At 34.9% G+C, this 22,187-nt stretch overlaps 1 protein-coding gene across 9 annotated transcripts in view; it reads left to right on the top strand.

Moving 5' to 3' along the window:
* The window catches only part of DLG1 (discs large MAGUK scaffold protein 1), a 267,569-nt gene that overhangs the window by 12,643 nt on the left and 232,739 nt on the right, over window positions 1-22,187 (top strand). For all 9 annotated transcript variants that reach the window (XM_077767716.1, XM_077767715.1, XM_077767714.1 and 6 more), the window contains exon 4: window positions 5,369-5,535. In XM_077767716.1, coding sequence (XP_077623842.1) covers window positions 5,369-5,535 — 167 coding nt within the window. The remainder of the gene's footprint in view (window positions 1-5,368; window positions 5,536-22,187) is intronic.

Raw genomic sequence — 22,187 nt, 5'->3', positions numbered from 1 at the left:
TTCTTTTGAAATTTTCTATTTTTCCATTGTTTCTATGTTTCTAATTTATATTTGGTAAGTGTTGTAGCTTTGTGACTTTATAATTTAGATCTTTGTTCAGGAACTGCACTTGTGGGAACCCAGTTTAGTTCAGAACAGAGAAAGCACTTGCTAGACTATAAATGGCAAATAGGAATGGACTATGGTATGACTGATCCAGTAAACTCAACAGAGTTAATGTTTCCAATTGTGAAACAACTCAAGGGTAGTTTTCTCTAATATATGTTTTAGTATTCCTGCATTTTCTTGTATTCAAAGAGTGATGCTCAACACAGAATTGAAAGCAGGCTCCAGGCTCTGAGCTGTCAGCACAGCCTGATGCGGGGCTCAAACTCATGAACCGTGAGATCATGACCTGAGCCAAAGTCTGCCACTTAACCAACTGAGCCATCCAGGTGCCCCTAGAAATCTACCATCTTAAATCTACCTGCTTTAAAATGTTGTTTTATGATTTTTAAGTGTTACATATTTTTACTCAGTTTTCTTCATCTCTCAAAGACATTTTTGTTATGTCATCTTTTAATTCTTTTATTTCTCTTCTAAAACATATTCCCTCCATTACTATTCATTGATTGAATATCTTTAATTCTTTGTTTTCATAAGTTGGTTTTTTGAGAATAACTTGGAATGTCAGATTTTAGCATGTTAAACAGATTTTCAAGAACTAGGAGAGATTGGGATTATACTAGAATTTGTTTTTGTTAAATTTGAGTTCTATTTGTAGTGGTAACATCTGTTTTATTTTAGGCTACATATCTTATGGAACTCAGTGTTATACTCCCAGTTTAGAAAAATCTAAAGAAAAAGTAGAAAGTAATGTTTTGAGTCTTAGAATGTTATTGTAGAAATACTTTTCTTGTCACAGTGACATCTTAACTTTTTCTTTGCTAAATCTGTATACTTATGATCCGTGGTATATTTATTTTTGACATATAAAATGTAGATTATAAAGAACAGGGGCTGCTGATAGCATGGGAAATATGTAAGTACTTTGGATTTATCTCAGTCTGTGTCCAGTTTTTCAAGAGTGTCCTTTTTGATCAGGTGTACCTGTGAAAAATCTTTGTTGATACAACTGAACAAATTGTAATGGATAAACAGTATCTGAAGAAGTGTTACTTTGTTGCTGATTTTTATAGTCTTGAGATACCTTAAAGATGAAGTGCGGTGGACAAATGAAATAAAATGTGTGGAATGATAGTCAAGATGGAATATGGGTCAAAATTAAAGATGTATGTGTATATATATTTATATATTTTAAAGGAAAGTGATGATAACTGTTACAAACTTTCATACCAAAAATGTCACCACACTATACATGTGTTAACAGAAATATTTTAGTACTTCTGCATATGGTTTTAGTTAGCCAAGTGTGGTAACAAATCTCTTTTTAAGCTGGGGATAGATAATAATCTGGTAACAGTCTGGCAGTAGCCGTTTTCCTGACCTCAGTAAGAAACAAAGATTTAAATAGCTAAAATAGATACTATAAAACTTACATATGAAATTCCATGCACTTTACTCATTAAACTCTGCTAGAATCTCTCTCAGCTTAATTTTTTATTGTGATAAAATATAAAATATACATAACAAAGTTTACCATTTTTAAGTGTATAATTGAAGGCATTAAGTATATTCACATTGTTTTATGACCATCACCACTCTATCTCCTGAACCTTTTCATCATCCCAAACTAAAACTCTGTACCCATTAAACAATAACTCCCCATTCCCTCCTTACTCCAGGCCCTAGTAAGAACTGTTCTTTTTGTTTCTATGATTTTGACTATTCTAGGTACCTCATATAAGTGGAGTCATACAGTATTTGTCTTCTTGTGTCTGGCTTATTCCACTTAGCATAATGTCTTCAAAATCCATCCATTCATCCATGTTGTAGAATGTATCAGAATTTTATTCCTTTTAAAAATTGAATAATGTTACATTGTATATACCACATTTTGTTTCGTAATCATTTATCTCTTGATGAACATAAGGATTTTCACCTTTTGGATACTGTGAATAATGCTGCTGTCATGACTGATGTACAAATCAGTTTTGAATTCTTTAGGATATGTACCCAGGATCTAATGCTGGATCTAATGATGATTCAGTGTTAATATTTTGAAATACTACTGTATGGTTTTCCATAATGGCTACATCATTTTATATTTCTACCAATAATAGACAAGGGTTTAATTTTTCTACATCCTCATCAATACTTGTTATTTTCTGTTTTACTGATAATAGCCATTCTGTTGGGTGTTTACTCAGCTTATTTCGTCCTAAGCCTGATTTAGTTAAAGTAATATGAATATTTGATTCTCCAATCCATAAGAGCTCAGATACAGCACATTAGAAAGGACTTTTTAATAGATGAGGCATTTTAATTGATAGTAGCAGGATGTGAGTGAACTTTTGGAAAATTCACATAAGGGAACGCTTTATTCCGTGATCTTTCTAGATAGTAAAATGTTACTCCAAATTATAGTAGTCTAGATCTCTGTTGTCCTGTATCATAATCACTAGCTTCATGTGGTTATTTAACTAATCATAAATAAAATTATAAATTCAGTCCCTCATTTACACAAGTCACATTTTGAGTGCTCATAGCCATATGTAGTTAGTGGCTACCATATAGTGGCAGCTATAGAACGTTTTGAAAGTTCTTTTGGACAGCACTGATCTAGATATTTGTTAGAGATGTTATTGAAGGGTAACACAGCAGTATTTCTATTAAGTGTAGAATAAAAGGTCACAGAAAGTTAAGGTTTCAAACTTGACTTACAATAATGGAAAATATAATAAAAATTTTACATAGTGATATGGGCTGCTTTTCTTGAGATTGTAATCATCCAGTTGCTCAACACTCATTTAGTGTCTTTGGGCATAATTGTACTAGGAGCTCTGGCATATTTTGTTAATAGGAGATACCTCTCCCTCTCTATAGATCTGTAAATATATATCTCCTACTTACATAAAATATGTATTTCTTATATATATGTAGAAATATGTATTTTACTACATAAATGTATAATACTCATATATATGTCTTCTATGAAAGAACATCTGTAATATTTTCTGGAAAATAGTCATATTTAAATTTCCCTAATTATCACAGTGTCTTTTATACCTTCCTGCCCCTCCCTCCATCCCCAGTCAAGCCTCAGACATTGTAGTTGGTAGCTATGTCTTTTTTGGTTCTTTTATACAAAAAAATCCTTACTTTCAAACAATTTCTTTCCCTTTTCATTACATTGACTTTCTAAAGAAACTGCCAGTTGTCTTACGGAATGTTCCCTTCTGGATCTGTTTTTTTCCCTTGCTTTTCTGGTGTCATTTAACTTGTTTCTCTAGCAACTGTATGTCCTGTGAACTACGAGTTGGTTATGAAGGCTTGATTTAGGTTCAGGTTAAACAGCTTTTGGTAAGAACACTTTGTAGCTAATGTTCTGAACTTAAGTTTATTATTTTTTTTCATAATGGTTACATGAGCAGTTTTATATGGTAAGTCATGGTTTATAAAATGATTTCACATAGAATTTTTTTTAGTAATATTCTTCAACCGACTGAGCTACGCAGGTGCCCTCCTATCTCTATTAACATTCTTAACACTCTGTAAAGTAGGTTACTTTACAGTTACTACCTCACTGTGCTGACCTTAGTTTGTATTAGCTCTTTACTTAGAAAGTTCTACAATTCTACTGGTTATTAAGAGGGAATTACTTTGTCTCTACTGTCTTCAGAAATTTTTTAAACGAGATACTAATCTTTTCATCACAGAAATAAGTAAAAGTTATTTTGTCTAAATGTGATTTACAATAATTGTGCATGATTCTCTACAGGATAATGCCCCACCTTTGCTGTTAAATAATACTTTCTCCCCTTTAAAAAATCAACTTAGGGGCGACAGAGTGGCTCAGTCAGTTAAGTGTTTGACTTTGGCTCAGGTCGTGATCTTACTGTTCATGAGTTCAAGCCCCACGTTGGGATCTGTGCTGACAGCTCAGCCTGCTTCAGTTTCTGTGTCTCCCTTTCTCTCTGCCCCTTCCATGCTTGTGCTCTTTCTCTCTGTCTCACAAATAAACATTTTTAAAAAAATCAACTCAAAATATGCCGCTAGGTGAATAAGGAACATAATAGTGGTGAACTTAAACATTCTATAACACTCAGAGCTTCTGAATGGCATGAGTAATCAGTGTTAGTATACTATGTTTATAATAATTTCAGCTGATAGCAGAGTAACTTGATCTTTTAAATTATCCTGTGCAACTTTAAGTAAATGTATGGGTTTTTTAAACAGTTCTGTCATATATCTAATTGATTGTTTCTAAAATAATGTATAATATTAATGTTTTTTGTTTACTTTGGTTAGAAGGACAATTAAAACCACGTGAGGGGTTTATATTGAGGAGATATTGATGGTACAGAGATAAAATATCAGTAATGACTCCTGTCTTCCAAAATTCACAGTAATGGGGGCACCTGAGTGGGCTCAGTTGGTTAAGCACCCGACCCTTGATTTCAGCTCAGGTCATGGTCTCACAGTTGTGAGATTGAGCCCCACATTGAGCTCAGGTTGGAGGGTGGAGCCTGCTTAGGATTCTTTCTGCCCCTCATCTGCACACCTGCTTACGAGCATGCACTCTCTTTCTCTCAAGATAAACTTTTAAGAAAAAAAAAAAAAGACAAAATTCACAGTAATGATATTAGCTACTGTTGGGTAGGAGCTTATTATGTGTCATTGTGCACTTTATATATGCTATTGTGTGTTATATATGACAGTCCTTGTAATGATTCATAATAAGAGGTAAGTTATCAGAAGTTAAGTAACTTGCCTAAACAGGTAGCTACTTTGTGACGGAATAGAGATTTGAAGTCAGCATTGACTTTGAGGTGTAAAGAGCCTGCAACCTTTACATTATGCCCTACTAGTTCTGATATGACCTTGACGTAATAAAATGAGAAAATATTCACTTTTTTTTTTTAAGTTTATCTATTTTGAGAGAGACAGAGAGCGCAAGCAGGGAAGGACAGAGAGAGATCCGGGAACAGAGAATCCAAAGCAGTCTCTGTCCTGACAGCAGAGAGCCTGATGCGGGGCTTGAGCTCATGAACCATGAGATCATGATCTGAGCCGCAGTCAGATGCTTAACTGCTTAACTGACTGAGCCATCCAGGTACCCCTCACTGTTTTAAGTACATTAGAAGATTGGATTTATTTTACTAATCTAGAGTGAAAGTTTTGGTTTTGAGTTATATTGTTTTAGCAATGCATAGTTTAATTAGGCAATCTAAATAGTTGTGAATTTTTTTCCTTTCTTTACCTTTAGATATTCAAGAATTTTATGAAGTGACCTTACTGGATAATCCAAAATGTATAGATCGTTCAAAGCAGTCTGAACCAATACAGCCTGTGAATACTTGGGAAATTTCTAGCCTTCCAAGCACTACTGTGACTTCAGAAACACTGCCAAGCAGCCTTAGCCCTAGTGTAGAGGTAAGATAAAAAAATTTTCTTGAAGCGGTTTTTCAGTAATCAGTTTATTGGGGCTGCTAAGTTTTTCATTTCATTTATTTATTTTGTTTTTTCATTTTATTAAAATGGATATTATGTGGACATATCATGAGATTATAAATATTTTTGAAGAGAAAAGCTCAGAATCTCTCGTGCTCCTTTTTAAAAATGCTGCAAATGGTTTGGAGTCTGAAATACTTGCTTTAGACTATTAAAAGAATACTTTGCATGACAGATCTCAGTAAAATCATACTTTGAAAAGATGGTTTTGGTCTTCTCTTTTTTTTTCTTTTTGAGAAATAGAGTATAGCTTTGTGGTCCTGGGCCACAAAGTTGCTACATTTACTCCAAATATTCTCTGTTTGACTTAAAGGTTATTAAAACTTACTAAAGACTAATTAAGAATTAAAGACTAATCAGTAGGTACCTCTGGGTGGATCAGTCGGTTGAGCCGCCAACTTTGGCTCAGGTCCTGATCTCACAGTTCATGAGTTCAGGCCACTGTGGGGATCTGTGTTCACTGTGTGGAACCTGCTTCAGATCTCTCTCTTTCTAACCTTGTTCTGCTCTGGTGCGCTCTCTCTCTCTCTCTCAAAAATAAATAAATGTTAAAAAAATGGATTAATCAGGAAATCTTAAGGTCAGCATTGGTTTCTGCGTTTTTTTGTAGTTAAAACAGTGTATTAAAGATTTAAAAACTAGTTTAGTAATGTTCTTTTTTTGTTATGATGCACTATTGCTAGTGGAGTTAGAACAGAGATATGAAGCATTTTGTACTGAGCCTTCTGTATAGAATCATTAGTCATTTGGAAGTGGTTGTCTGACTGAATTTGATTCTAGTCCCTTCTAGTTTGTACTAGGGAAGTACCTGGAAAATTGAATCAGCCTCTCTGGTTAGTAATGTATCAGGGAGAAGTAGTGGTGGGCAGCAACCAGACAGCCCTTTGGTAATGAAATAGACAGTTTCCAAGTTTTCTTTTTTGTAGTATGTCACATAGAACAGTAAAATTTTAGAACAGGGAGTGCATCTGATCCCTCTTTTTTATTTAAAGATTAGGAAACTTAGATCCAGAAGAAAATGAATGACTTGACCCAGCCTGTTCAGCTGTTTTGGGCAAGTCTACTCTTGGATTTCAGACCTTTTAACCCAATTCAAAATTTTTCTTACTAATCCTAGCCTGTACTTAGTATGTTTCTCTCTGATTAGGGAGAGATTCTAGTTTTGTCTATGTATCCTTACTTTTTTTTTATTATTTTTTTTGTCGCTTTCTTTTGGATCATTTCAGTTTCCATTCCTTTTCATTGATTAGCCATTTATACTTATCCATCCCAAATAGATTTTTAAAATATTTTTTTAATGTTTATTTACTTTTGAGAGAGAGAGAAATAGAGCAGGAGAGGAGGAGGGGCAGACAGAGGAGACATAGAATCTGAAGCAGGCTCCAGGCTCTGAGTTGTCAGCACAGAGCCCGACATGGGGCTTGAACTGGCAAACTGGGAGATCATGACCTGAGCCGAAGTGGGATGCTTAACCGACTGAGCCATCCAGGTGCCCCAGGATTACTTAAAAATCTTAAAAAAAAAATAGTACTGGAAAATTTCACCTTTTATAAAATGAGGCACTGCTACCTAGAAATGCTGTGTGCAGTGTTGATGTTTCTGCATCTCCTGACAAGTATATTATAGACATGTTAACAGAATAGAACAGGAGAATAAGAACTTTCTGACTGTCTATGACAGATCTTATTAGTTAGGAAGATGGATGAGAAGTGAATATGGTTACAAAATGTTGCTTAGGGCTTGGCATACGGAAAATTCTCTAGTGTGTTTGAAATTTATACCCATTCATAGATGGACTTAGGAACATGGATATGTGTCCATCAAATCCTAGATTGTTTTAAAAAGGGGAAGATCTGTGTGTGTCAGTTTGGGTGAGCTAAGTTTGGTTAAAGGGAAGTACTGTTTCTGCAGAGAGGACAGAATACCCGGATAGATTTTAGTCTGAAAATCTAATTAGTTTTGAAACACACCGATGGATGCCAGTCATAAGGATTTTTTGAATATGCCTGGAATATTTAGAGATTCAATTACTACTTTTTTTGAGAGTGCTATAAAGGAATGTATATTCCCCTGTTCCGCATCTGTTTATGCTTAATTTGGACAGGAAGCTTGGCTAAGTGACCTTTGACTTGATCTCTTGAGACTCTTTGAGGCATGATGTTTAGGACCGAAAAGAGGCTTAGATAATTTAAGTCTCCTTTCACCTTGATTTGTAGTTAAAGAGAATCCACTGACCCAAATTAAAACAAATGTAGAGAAAGTTTTTATTTGACTATAATTTGAAACATAATATGAAAATTATGAAATATTTTGTACAAAAGTTTGGTTATTATTGCACTTGTTTGCTAATTCTTAGATTAAAAAGTAAAATCATGTTTTTGTGACAAAATTGCATGCAACACCATCTTGTCTCTTTTACTTTATGTTCGCTTTTGTAGGATTATCATAAAGAGGGTTTTATTTTTTGCAAAGTGTATTTGAGATTGAGCAATTTCCAGGGCATGCTTCTCTTAACTCTCTTAAAGTGAAAATCTGTGTCCTGTAAAGCATCTGTTCATTTTTCTTTCTTGTCCTCTTTGTTGTTGTTATAGTTGGTAACTGCTTTAACTTGCCAGATTCTCATTTGTCAGTTAATTTGTGCCCTTGTAACTTTGTTTCTTCTATTTCTTCTGATATAGTAAAATGAAAATTAATACCACTTATTTTTAAAGTGACATGATAGTATCCTATTGTCTTAGAACTTTTTTCTGTTTGATATATATGTCCCTTTGAACATATACCTAGTGAGTTGTTTGGAATAATGTTTGCATAAATTAATGATAATTTCTGGGTGATGGGGATTTTTTAATAGTGCTTTCTCCATTACTTTTTTAAAAATAATGAGCTTGTGTCATTTTTATGAAAACAGATCTGTTTTAAAATTAGAGTGAATTTTAGAGATGGCAAGGAAGAGTATTTGTAAGGAAGCAAGATACAAGAGTAGGAGCAATTGCCTGATTTAATGAGAAATTACAACAGAAAAGGATGTAGTATCCTGTTTTAGTCCTTTTGAGCTGCTGTAACAGAATACCACAGATTGGGTGGCTTATAAACAAAACAATTTATTTCTCACAGTTTGGAACCTGGAAAGTTCAAGATGAAGTCACCAGTAGATTCAATATCTAATGAAAGCTTACTTCCTGATTCATAGTTTGCCGTCTTCTCACTCTCTTCTCCCATTGAGGAAGGGGTGAGGGAGTTCACTGGGATCTATTTTATAAGGACACTAATCCTATTCATAAAGGTTCCTGCTCGTGGCCTAATCACATCCCAAAGGCTCCACCTCCTAATACCATCATTTTGGAGTTTAGGATTTCATTGTATGAATTTTGAGGGTGGAGGGGAGTGGGACACAAGCATTCAGTCTATGGCAGTTTTATTTTTGACAGTACATTGCAAGTAGATCAAAGATTAAAAGGTTTACAAAAGAGTGAAACTATAAAAATGATCATTTTAATGATTTTTGGCTACGAAGAGCTTTTCTAAGCATGACAACAAACAAAATCCAGAAAAAAAGAAAGGTTAAGAATGCTGACTTTGTAGAATTTCTTTGTGGACCTCACAAAGTTTGATTGTTTGAACTTTGGCTATAGAACTTCTATATCTTGAAAGATAGAATTAAACGATTGAGATACTGAAAGGATATTCTGGGGGAAAACTTGCCACATTTATGCAAAAGGACTAATTTTCAACCTTCTCAACTCAAAACACATCTTAAAGATCAGTAACAAAAATGTCAAGGTGACCAAAGAATGTGAATGGATTGTTTAGAGAAAAAGAAATACAAGTGAACCAATAAGCCTATAAAAAGTTTTCACTTTGAAAATATCCATATCAAATTAAGAGTATTTTTAACTAAATTGCCAAAGATTAATTAAATGTGAGGAAACAGAAACTCTTATACTGTTGGTAGGAGATACACTGGTGCAACCTTTCTGAAAGATAGCGGTATATATTCGTATTCTTTGATTTAGCATATGTTATAGATGCACTCACACAAATTAGTAATAAAGATTCAGAGTTTTATATATATGCATGTTCATTGCAATACTATTTGTAATGTTAATAAAAATCAACAGGAGAACAATCTAAACTATTTTCAGTAAGAAACTAGATAGGGGCACCTGCCTGGCTTAGTCAGTAGAGCATCCAGCTCTTGATCTCAGGTTCGTGAGTTTGAGTTCCACACTGGGTATAGAGATTACTTTAAAAAATTAAAAAAAAAAAAAAAAAGGAAATTGGGTAAACACATAATGGTACAACCACTTACTGCAATATAAAATAGCAGGCATGAAAATATAGCTTATATATCTGTAGGTTGTTAAATGATTGCATATCAGGAGGTATGAAGTATGCATATCAGGAGGTATAGTATGACTGTAAAAAGAAAAAAATAGAAGTTAGGTATGTCTGGAAGAACACATACTTAGTCTGTTTTCAGTAATATTCATTTTCAGTTATCCCTGCTATCTCCAAGCCCTGTGTTTCAGCCCTTCTGAGTTCATTTCAGAAAGAAATTATCTGAGTAAGGAAGATATCTTTTTTTTTACCTTTTATTTGATCTTTTGATTTAATGCTTTAAAATAATCCATCTGCTTTAAGTAGAATTTTAGGAGATAGTAGAGTTATAAAAGCATATAATCAGTGTACTAGGTTTAATTTGAAGTCTTCTAAGCATTGACTTAAATTACTGAAGTACTGGGTAGTATTTGTACATAAAAGTGCACAAGTCATAAATGTGTAGCTTGATGAATTACTGCATTGTCAATACACTAGGTCAAGAAAAAGAAAATGCAACGACTGCTAATATGTTCCAGAATTACATAGCAGTGATGGCTGTACAACTCTGAATGTACTGAAAAAACAGTAAATTGTACATCTTAAAATTTGGTGAATTTTCTGATATGTACATTATACCTCTTGTTAAAAAAGAAATATACCTGTAACCCCCAAATCTCCCTTGTACCTTTCCTAGTCCCTAACTATATCCTCTTCCTCAAAGGACCATCCTGATTTCTAACACCATAGATGAGTTTTGCACTTCTAAAACTATATATTAACAGATTGTGTACCATATATATTTTCTTGTGTCTAGCTTCTTATTTCTTATATTTGAGAATTTCATCCACAATGGAAGTTTTTTCATTCTCTGTGCTGTATAATATTCCATTGTATGATATACTACAGTATATGTATCCATTTTAGTGATGGTTATTGTTTCCAGTTTGGGGTTAGTGCTGCTTTGAACATTCTTTTATAGTTAGTTCTGTTATAGAACAACATATTCAATCTTAAAAATCACTACACTGCAAAATTGTGCAATAAAAACCACAGGGCTTATGTAGAAAATGGAGTTGTGGACTCAGCTTAAAACTTGGTAGGTGACATATGTAAAAAAAACAAACAAACATAGGATCCTAATAAAAATGGTAGCACAGTTTTCCACATGTTAAATGGTTAAGTAGTACATAAGTACTACAATAAATGTGGTGTTTTATCTTGAAAGTTAGTTTTGCTTGCTGTGGGAGTGTGTGTCAAGGTTGCAGCTTGTGAGTTATTGTGCAGTGCTGGCCCAGGGTTTTACCTGAAATTGGATGTACAGTTGTTAACACAACAGGTTTGTATAGGTGTGAATCATAACATTTAGTAGAAGTTAAAGTCTGAAGTGTGTATATTTTGTGTATTTCTGTGTAGTTCATTTCATCTGGGTGCAGTTTTCTGTTCTGATCTAGAGTTTCTCATGGACAAGATTGAGCATAGGCAAACATGAAATTTGTGTTATGCTAATATTGTTCATCAATCACATTGGAACAAATTTGCATTTTCAAAATGTTACAGCAGAACTATGTATATATTTTTTTGGTGTACCTGTGTATGTGTTTCTGTTGTTTATATACTCAGTTGTGAAAATGATATGCATATATTTAGTTTTGGACATTATGACAACACTTTTGCAAAGTGACGATGCCTATTTTTTATAATTCCCACCAGTAAGTACAAGTTTCAGTTACTTCACATTATTTGCTAACGCTTGTTATTGTCAATCTTTTTATTAATAATTTAACCATTTTGATGTGTAGTCAAACTTCCTATGGTGTTTGTATTTTCCCTGTCGTTAACAAGATTAACAAACACCCTTTCATATGCTTATTGTTCATTTTGCTGTCTTTTGTGAATTGCCTATTTAAGTTTCTTGCCCTTCCTTTTTTGGGTTGTCTTTCATCTTACTGATTTTAGAAGTTCTTTATCTGGATATGATTCCTTTGTTGGATATATGTATAACATACCTTTTCTCCCACTCTGGGGCATGCCTTTCCAAATGATATCTTTTCAGTATTTCTTACGGTCAGTGCTCTTTGTGCCTACTGAAATGGTTTTCAGCTCCAAAGTCAAAGTTACCCAACTTTATTATTTGTCAAAACCTTTTTATTTTTCTTTTCACATTTACATCTGTAATCCATACTGCAATTTGCAAAATTTCACATGAATCAGCAGTTCACTGTGTCTCCATTTTTGGCACTCTAGTCTAAACCAGCCTCATTTTTTGCCTAGATTATTCTAATGGTCTCTTTCAGTGTGAATCTGCATTCACACTTGCCCCTTCTGAATTTTTGACTACTTTGCCTCCAGTATTATTTTTATAAAATGCAAATCATGTCATTACCCTTCATTGGGTTTTCATTCCTTTCATAATAAAGTGGGAGACCCCTAATGAGACTCAGAAGTTGTAAATTATTTGACCACTGTCTGTTTTTCCACTCATTTTTTAGAAATCTTTCATTCTTTGGCTACTGGTTCCTCATAGCTTGGGCCCCATGTAATAATTTCTCTGCGTAGGAGGTTCTCTCTTGCCAGCTCCTGCTCACCTTTAGCCTTTTATCTTAAATGTCAATTTTTCAACAAATATTTAACACCTATTGTATCAAGCCTTGAACAAGGAGCTTGAATAAAAGCAAAGTTCCCTGGAGCTTACTTACATTCTGGTGGCAATGCAGATAATAAACAATAAATTAATCAATTAGTATGTTAGAAGGTGATAAGTGATATGAGAAGAGGGAAAAAAGAGAATAGAGTAAGGGTATCAGGAATGTCTGATTCCTTTGTAATTTTACAAGGTACATTGCAGTGTACTTTGCACTTTTTAATAGGGTATTCATGATAGGTCTTATTGAAAACATGATATTTGTACAAGTTGGAAGTTGATGCAGCTATTTAGAAGAACAACCAGTTCCTGTAAATAGAGTGTGAAGACTCTAAGGCATAAGGCTGGAATTTATGAGAAATAGCAAGTATGGCTGGAGCAGAGTGAGTACAAGGAAAGTGATGAGAGATGAGGTCAAAGGTAAGGCAAAGCGGATCATGTAAAGCTTTTGCTGGGTTTGGAGTGGAGGAGTGATGTTATTTAACCTAACCTTTAAAAGGATCACTTCTGCTGTTTTGTTGAAAATAGTCTGTGGTAAGAGTAGAAGCAGGAGACCTGTTAAGAGTCTGTTTTGGTGATCCAGTTAAGGATGCATGTAGGCGTTAACCAAAGTGGTGATAATGGAGGTGCTAAGTGTCTGAATTATGGATGTTTTAAAACGTAGAGCACAAGGATTTGGGACAGATTTGAAATGGGTTGGGAGAGTAAGATGGAGCTCACAATAAGAGAATTAAGGATGACTAAGAGGTCACTTCCTGAATAGAAGGCTTTCTTTACCTCTCAGATTATCAGAGGCGCTATTATAATACTTTCTGCCTCTGGCTTGATTATACTCATCACTGTTGTAATTAAATGCTGAAATATATATTATTTTGTGTTATTTTGAGTCCTTGAGGTTAGGGACTATCTTATTTACTAAATGTAGTACTTGCATGTGGTTGCTGTTCAGTAAATATTTTTCAAATGAAGTGAGAATTCTGGTTCTTCCCGTATTGTAATTAAGTAGTAGGCTAAAGGTGATTTTTCTAACTTTTTATCATAAAAATCTTCCAACTCCAGTAAAATCGAAGGAATAGTACAACACCCATTATAGTACAGCAAACATCCAAATATCTATACAGTCAACAATCACTAACATTTTGTTATATTTGCTTTTTCTATGTATTTATATTTTTGGGAAATTATCTGAAAATCCGTGGCAGACATCAAGCACTTAAACTATGAAAACTTCAGCACACATCTCCTATGACCAAGAATAGTCAAACATTCTCCTGTATAAACAACCCTAGTACTGTTATCACACCTAACAAAATTAATAATAATTTTGTTTTTTCTCCAATTCATTTTTACAGCTGTCTCCAAACATACTAGATCTACCCTACCTTTGTAAGAGGAACAAAGTTTCATTTCAAGTTGACAGGGAAGAGTGTCTTTTACAGAAGAATACCAACTAATAAATACAAATGAATTGATAAAATTGGGGTGAATCAATATTTTGAAACCTCTAATGAAATGAGTCAGGGAAGGATCATTAATGGGTCAGGCAGGTAAAAATTCACTCAAATTGCTGAAGTACCCACCTACAGATTCTTAATAACATACATATACAATGGAAGATCTGGAGGTTGCCACCTTTAAGTAATCAGTTATCATCACAAGTGCAACAACCTGATACTGTGTGCTTCTGGTGTGATACAGTATGAAATTCAGTATATCATCATGAAGTCTGATTATCAAAAGTGAGTCTAATCAACCTTTACATCTACATTTTGTAACTTCCTGTTACAAAAATATAGGACTTTGTGGGAGGACTTAACAATGTCAGGAAACAAATGTGTGGAATTCTGTAAGACAACTGGCATGGTCTCTAAAAAAGAGAGGAAAGAAAGAGGAAAGAAAAAAAAGATGGGCAGGGTATAGCTTGTATTTTGTTTTAATGCTAGTATTTAGAGTAAATTTGTGCAGTATTTCAAAATTGGCTAATAAGTTTACTCTCTATTTAAAAAAATTATCACTAATTTAGTGACAGTTTATGCAGTGTTTACATTGCATTTCTGTTATTCTTTGGATACTCAAATTATGCCACATTTAGATGATCCTTTGAAGGGATCTGGACCCCTCTGTGTCCTTTTGACGTGCTGAATTAGTTTTTGAGCATGTCCTTGTTTTCTAGCATAATTTTTCCAAGTTCATTTTGAGCTTTCACTGCCTTAGAACTAGAATCAGCCAGCAATATGGCTTCTCATTGTTCAATGTGATTGCCTTTTTTTTGAGGCATTATCTATGAGAGGTAAGAGAATATAGAGACAGGTGACAGTCTTCCAACTTTAGCCTTTTGCCCCAGAACTGATAAAATAAAATTTGAGAAACATTATTGGTCTAAACCCATTATGGTATTAATTTTTTAAAACTATATAGGGGTGCCTGGGTGGCTCAGTCGGTTGAGCGTCTGGCTTTGGCTCAGGTCATGATCTCCTGGTTCGTGGGTTTGAGCCCTGCGTCTGGCTCTGTGCTGACAGCTAGCTCAGAGCCTGGAGCCTGTTTCGGATTCTGTGTCTCCCTGTCTCTCGGACCCTCCCCTGCTTGCGCTGTCTCTCTCTCAAAAATAAATAAAACATTAAAAAAATTTAAAACTATATAATGTATTCTTTCTTCCTTTTTTAAAAAACTCACACATACTCTGTAAGAATGGATAATACTAATAACATTTTCTTTCTNTGAGTTCTCAATTCTGTTCCATTGGTCTATGTGTCTGTTTTTGTGCCAGCTAATAACATTTTCAAACTGCATAGTTTTAAAGGGCACCTTCACATACTGATAATGTTTTGAGATGCCATAAGAACATGGATTTTTATTATAGTCTCCTATGTATATGAGATAAGCCAGGGTTTGGTCTTTAGTATTTGGAGCAAATACTCACTTGAGAATTCAGATAACTATAGTTCAAGGATGTTTGATTGCCCAAACTTAAATTATTACCATGTAGAAAACCAGATTAGAACTCAATAGTTCAGGCTTCAAGGTAGATGTTTCTGTATTTAATAACTTTCTTGGTACTTAGACTTGTTAACTAGATAAGTGAAAGACTCACAATGAAGTCAATAAAATAAGGAAAGAAGAAACTGATTATAATAGAGATAGAAGTTTGTTACAAAAATTTTGCAGAACTATTTGACATAAGAAAATGAGATCTTTCCCTACAGCTGTAGCTTCTGAAAATGGTGTGGTATAATCTGCCAAGTTTTTCTTTGGATGTATCTGGCACTGGTTTTTAAAATAGTCATATTATTCTAATACACTGTTTTTAGCTTGTACTTTTGTAGCTTTGTGTTTCAGTGTATCTTAATATTTTAGCTATCTTTCCATATCTATCCACATTTGTCACATTCTTATTGATTGCTGCTTGGTATTCCTCTATAGATATTTGTCTTTTTTGGTAGGTACTTGACCTATTTCTAATTTTCATAATTACCAACTGCTGAAGTGAACCATAGACCCATTTATTTAACTATATTTGAGCCATTAAGAAAATTTGGACATTTTATTCTAAGATCTTTTTCTGATAATAGACATTAGACTAATTTAAAATATTTTAATCTCTTCTCTGAAAGAAGGTGGTTCTTTTAAATTGAATACTCAAAAAGCAAGAGCTATTTTATTATTTATTTATTTACATTTTTTTTTATTTTTTATTTTTTTGAAATTTATTTCTAGGAGAGAGAGAGAGAGACAGCGTGAGCAGGGGAGGGTCAGAGAGAGAGGGAGTCACAGACTCTGAAACAGGCTCCAGGCTCTGAGCTGGCAGTCAGCACAGAGCCCGACGCGGGGCTCGAACCCACAAACCGCTAGATCATGACCTAAGCGAAAGTCGGACGCTTAACCGACTAAGCCACCCAGGTGCCCCTACGTTTATTTATTTTTGAGAGAGTGAGACAGAGCACCAGCAGGGGAGGGGCAGAGAGAAAAGGAGACACAGAATTTGAAGCAGGCTACAGGCTCTGAGCAAGCGGTTAGCACAGAGCCGGACACAGGGCTCAGACCCACAAACTGTGAGATCATGACCTGAGCCAAAGTTGGACATTTAACCAACTGAGCTACCCAGGCGCCCTGAGCTATTTTATTTTTAATCATTTAACACTCTTGCATTTTTCTTAAAGTATACCACTTCATTGTTGAGAGCTATGTCTTTAGTTTACAGTAACATTTCTAAAGCTCATTAGATTGTGAGCGTGGGCAGATAAGTTCTAGTTAAGGTTTTCATTAATTTTTAAGATTTTTAGTTGTTGGTTTTACATTATGAATTGGAAATACATACTCAATATTCACTGCCTTATTTTTCTCTTAAAGATAGAATTAAATACTGTTCAGTTATACTGGTAATTTTTGTATTTGTTTCAGTAAACATCTGTTTTGGTTTGTTTTGAGGAAGAATGAGAAGGAAAATTTTTAAATAGTAATCTCATTTGTTTTATCCCTTTTTTAAAGAAAATAATTGTTCAACTCCTATTTCCTTGATAAGGACATTTGAAGTTCTGTGAAGTAGAAGTTTTTGGATTGAAGTAGAGTATTTGTTTTTCCTGAAATTCTTTCCTTCTATATCCTTATTTGTGCCATTCCTTTCAGTTGGAATGTCCTTATCTTACTTTGTCTTGTATGGCCCAACTCCAACATTCCATGTGAAGTGTTAAACTCATCTTTTAGCTGAAACTCATCTCTTCTGAATGCCTGTAGCACTGTAGTAACTTTCTTATGGGCTTATATTTTACTGTTATTTGAGCTCTATTTCAGTCTCTGGTTGTTTAAAAAATTTAGTATTTTGAAAAAAATTATATCTACAGAAAAATTACAAGAATAGTAAAATAAACTGCCATTTGTCCATTTGCTTGCTTTCTATATGCACACAAATATACATAAACTTTTGTTTTTGTTGACTTATATGAGAGCAAATTGCAGGCATCATGAATCATTTACCCTTAAATACTTCATGTATTGCCTATGAACTAGGATATTTTTCTTAAAATAATTTATTTTCTTTATTTTATATGACTGTATCTAAAAACACCTATGTATAGTTACCAGAGTGAAGAATTTTAAAATTGGTATAATGCCATTATCTGTATAATGCTGTTAGACCATATTCAAATGCAGTACATTAAAAAAAATGTTGATTTATTTTGAGAAAGAGAGAGAGTGCATGAGCAAGGGAGGGCCAGAGAGGGAGGGAGAGAGAGAATTCCAAGCAGTCTCCATGCTGTCAGTGCAGAGCCTGACGTGGAGCTCCATCTTGGGACTGTGAGATTATGACTTAAGCCAAAACCAGTAGTCCTACGCTTAACCTAGTGAGCCACCCAGGCACCCCTAAATTCAGTACATTTTTTAGTATTTTTATCTTTGAGAAAGTGTGGGCGAGTGGGGGAGGGGCAGAGAGAATGGAGAAGGAGAGAAGATCCAAAGCAGGCCCTGGGTTGAATTCAGGAACCCTGAGATCATGACCTGAGCCGAAGTCAGACGATTAACTGAGCCACCCAGGCACTCCTAAATTCAGTACATTTTTAATCTTTGGTACCACCTAGCCTATAATTCTGTATCCCTAAAGCAGACCTCTGCTTCACTTAATATATGGACTTTGGAAGACAGCTGACAAAATTTTATTACTTTATCAACTATCACAATTTTGAATCCCTGCCTATGAAATAATAATCAGATGTATTGGTGGTCAGTATCTTTTCCTATTTCTTTATCATTGAACTCAAGGTTCTAATGCTCTGTTTTTCTAGCAGACAGCTCTATCTCTCAGAGACAATATGTCACAGAAACTGAACTCTACTTCACTCTTCCATCACCAAATTTATAGTGTTGTCTCATTCCGAGTTTTAAGCGGTATGTTATAAAAATAAATATACAAACTTTTAAATAATGTGTAACCCCTATGCAAAACCCCTGTAATTAAAAATGTCATCAAGTCCAAAATTCATAGGTATACTGAGTGAATTGTGCATGAGATATCTGCAAGTGATTTTGATGACCACTCTGCTGGTATTTTAAAAATTCACTATTATATAACATTTTATATTTTTATGTTTATAGCTTAGGACATCTTATCCCAGCACTTAAATGATAGATAGTACTAAAACTGAAGGACGTACTCCCAAATCAATAACTGTGTAATGGAAGTGAAATATAAAGAAATGCCGTGTAAGAAGTGAAATGCCTGCCATGTCTTGTCAAGATGTTAATCTAGAAGAAAACTTGTTAAAGCTTAGGTATGACACAGTGGTTATACATTTATATGCTGCAGGAAGGCATGCCAGTATGTCTTGAATTAGGAGTTTTGATTATATGATGTTTTCAGTAACGAACTTAGGTAATTTTGATTGTTCTATATCTGTGTTGGCATCTATACTGTCTTCAGTATTAGAACAATGATATCCCTCATGTGCTCTTAGCCACTCCCCCCACCCCCTTTTTGGATTGCCAAAGTGATACATGCTTGTTCTAAAAATTCACAACTTTATAAAAGTATGTTTTCAATTATGTAAAAGTCACCTCAGAGAATTAATACTAACAACTTCTATTATGCTCTTGATCCTTTAATGACAGTTTCCGTTGTGCTCTTGATTCTTTTTTCTTTGGAATCTCATTCTCTGTCTCCTCATTTGATACCTATAACCTCTTTCTCTTCCTTGTACCTTGGCACCTTTCTTTATCCTATAAATATATTCAAAGATTCCACTAATGGGGCGCCTGGGTGGCTTAGTCGGTTAAGCGTCCGACTTTCGCTTAGGTCATGATCTCGCGGTTCGTGGGTTCGAGCCCCGTGTCGGGCTCTGTGCTGACTGCCAGCTCAGAGCCTGGAGCCTGTTTCAGTCTGTGACTCCCTCTCTCTCTGACCCTCCCCTGCTCACGCTGTCTCTCTCTCTCTCTCTCTCTGTCTCTCCTATAAATAAATTAAAAAAAAAACAAACAACAAAAAAACAAAGATTCCACTAAAAGAAAAACAAACAGAAAAAAGTGCTTCTTCATTGGATCTGATATCTTCCCTTCTCTTCCTAGCTAAGCTTCTTGAAAAAGTACTTTACCTTTTTTCTTTGTTCACTTCTCATTCTTTTTTTTTTTTTAAATGTTTATTTGTGTGTGTGAGAGAGAGGGGGGAGGAGCAGAGAGAGAGAGAGGGAGACACAGAATCCAAAGTAGGCTCCAGCTTCTGAGCTGTCAGCACTGAGCCTTACTTACACAGGCCGAAGTTGGATGCTTAACTGACTGAGCCACCCAGGCGCCCCCTTCACTCCTCATTCTTAATACACTGTAACCTGGTCTGACACTCCTTTTTCCACAGTAACTGCTCTCTTTCATTTTCAGTTATTTACCTTAATGATCTCAGATTACTAAGATAATTCAGGCTTATCTTAAAATATACATATACAGAAAAATGCACATTATTGAAATTCAGCCTTTTTTTAACATTATTTAAGATAATCTCTTTTAATCATTTGATATATATTTGTATAGCTAATCTACATGTTAATATATTATTTAGCTTATATATTGAAAATGAGAGATAAATACATATTCTGTAATTTCACTTTCTGATTCTGTGTGTTGAGTTCTATTGCACTACATTATATAATGTAGAGTAAATTACTTAATTTTGCTTCTTTAGTTTCATCATCTAAGGTGGAGATGGTAACAGAGCTCACACCTCATATGGTACTTGTAGGCATGAAATGGGATAATTTACGTAAAACTTACATGTATTAAGTGTTCAGTAAATGGTAGGTTTTATGAATAGAGAATTTTATATTAAAATGGTGCAGGCTCATTAGTAATTTATTAATGTAGCAAAGGCTAAAGAACTTTTCTTTTGGTCTTTTCTTTATGTTAATTTTTAGACCGCAACTTTTCATCAAAGTTTTGTCATGAGGTCCTAGCAATTCAGTCCTATCTTTAGGCTTCAGTTATAATTCTAGTGTTCTTGCTGTTTCCATCATATTACTTTCTCTACTGAAGTCTTGAACCCTCAAAATCTTCCTTGAAGGTTGGAATCAACTTTCTCTAAACTCCTCTTAATGTTCCTATTTTGAACTCTTACCATGAAGAATGTTTTTTATACCACAAATGTTCTTAATGGCATCTAGAATGGTGAATCGTTTCCAGAAAGTTTTCAGTTTACTTTGTCCAGATCCATCAGAGGAGGACTATCAGTGGCAGCTATAGCCTTACAAAGTATAATTCTTAATAAGACATGAAACTGAAATTACTATTTGGTTCATAGACTGCAGAATGGATGTTGTGTTAGCAGGTATGAAAACACCATTGTATATTTTCATCAGAGAAAGCTCTTGGGTGACCAGGTGCTTTGTCAGTGAACAGTAAGGAGTCTTTTTTTTTCTGAGCAGTAGGTCTCAACAGTGATCTTAAAATATGCAGTAAACCATGTTGTTAAAAGATATGTTGTCATCCAGGTTTTATTATTCCACTTATAGAGCACAGACAAGATTTAGCATAATTCTTAAAGGCCCTTGGTTTCAGAATGGCAAATGATTATTAGCTTCAACTTCAAGTTACCAGATGCATTAGCCCCTAACAAGAGAATCACCCTGTCCTTTGAAGCTTTGAGTCTAGGCATTTACTTCTCCTCTCTAGCTATGAAAAGTCTTCGATGGCATCTTTTGCAATTGAAGGCTGTTTCATTTACATTGAACATCTGTTGTTTTGTGTAGCCACCTTCCTGACTTACGTTACCTGGATTTCCTGGATAACTTGCTGCAGCTTCTATATCTATACTTGCTGCTTCACCTTACATTTTTCGTTATGCAGACAGCTTTTTTCCTTAAACCTCATAAACCAACCTCTGCTAGGTTTAAACTTCTCTTCTGCAGCTTCCTCACCCCTCTCAGCTTTCACAGAATTGAAGAGAGTGGGGGCACCTGGAAGGCCAGCTGAGTGGACTGGAGGAATTTTCTTTTTTTTTTTTGAAAGGTCATGTGTGCTTTATTGTACATCAACAGCCCATCCTGGAGCCTGCGTCTTAGTGTTCCTGGGGGTGTCAGTCCTGGGGGGCCAGCCCCTGCCCCAACCCCAAATGCCCCAGCCCTGCCCAGTTCCCAACTCAGTACCCAGTCAGTGTGCTGGGGGAGCGGGGAGGGTGGGGGTGACCGGAACTCTTGTCCACAAAGCCCAGGTGGAATTTGGTTTTGGATCAAGGGAATGTTGTATCTGATTTGCTTTCCTGTCCAGACCACTAAAACTTTCTCCATATCAGCGGTAAGGTTGTTTTTCTTTCTTCTCATTCATGCATTCATTGGAGTAGCACTTTTAATTTCCTAAAGAACTTTTCCTTTGCATTCACAACTTTGCTGTCTGGCACAGGAGGTCTAGCTTTCAGCTTGTCTCAGCTTTCAATATGCCTTCCTTACTAAATCATTTCTAGCTTTGAATTAAAATGAGAGATGTGTGATTCTTCCTTTCTTGTGAACACTCAGAGGTCATTATTGGGTTATTAATGGGCTTAATTTCAATATTGTTTGAAATTGTTTGAATTGTTCAATATTGTCTCAGGGAATGGAGAGACCCAAGAATAGGGAGAGAGATGGGGGGGGGGGGGGAACACGGG

Source organism: Crocuta crocuta, unplaced genomic scaffold (assembly GCF_008692635.1).
Source record: "Crocuta crocuta isolate KB4526 unplaced genomic scaffold, BGI_CrCroc_1.0 scaffold45, whole genome shotgun sequence".
NCBI classification, from domain to species: domain Eukaryota; kingdom Metazoa; phylum Chordata; class Mammalia; order Carnivora; family Hyaenidae; genus Crocuta; species Crocuta crocuta.
This window is presented reverse-complemented; position numbering and strand designations above follow the sequence as displayed.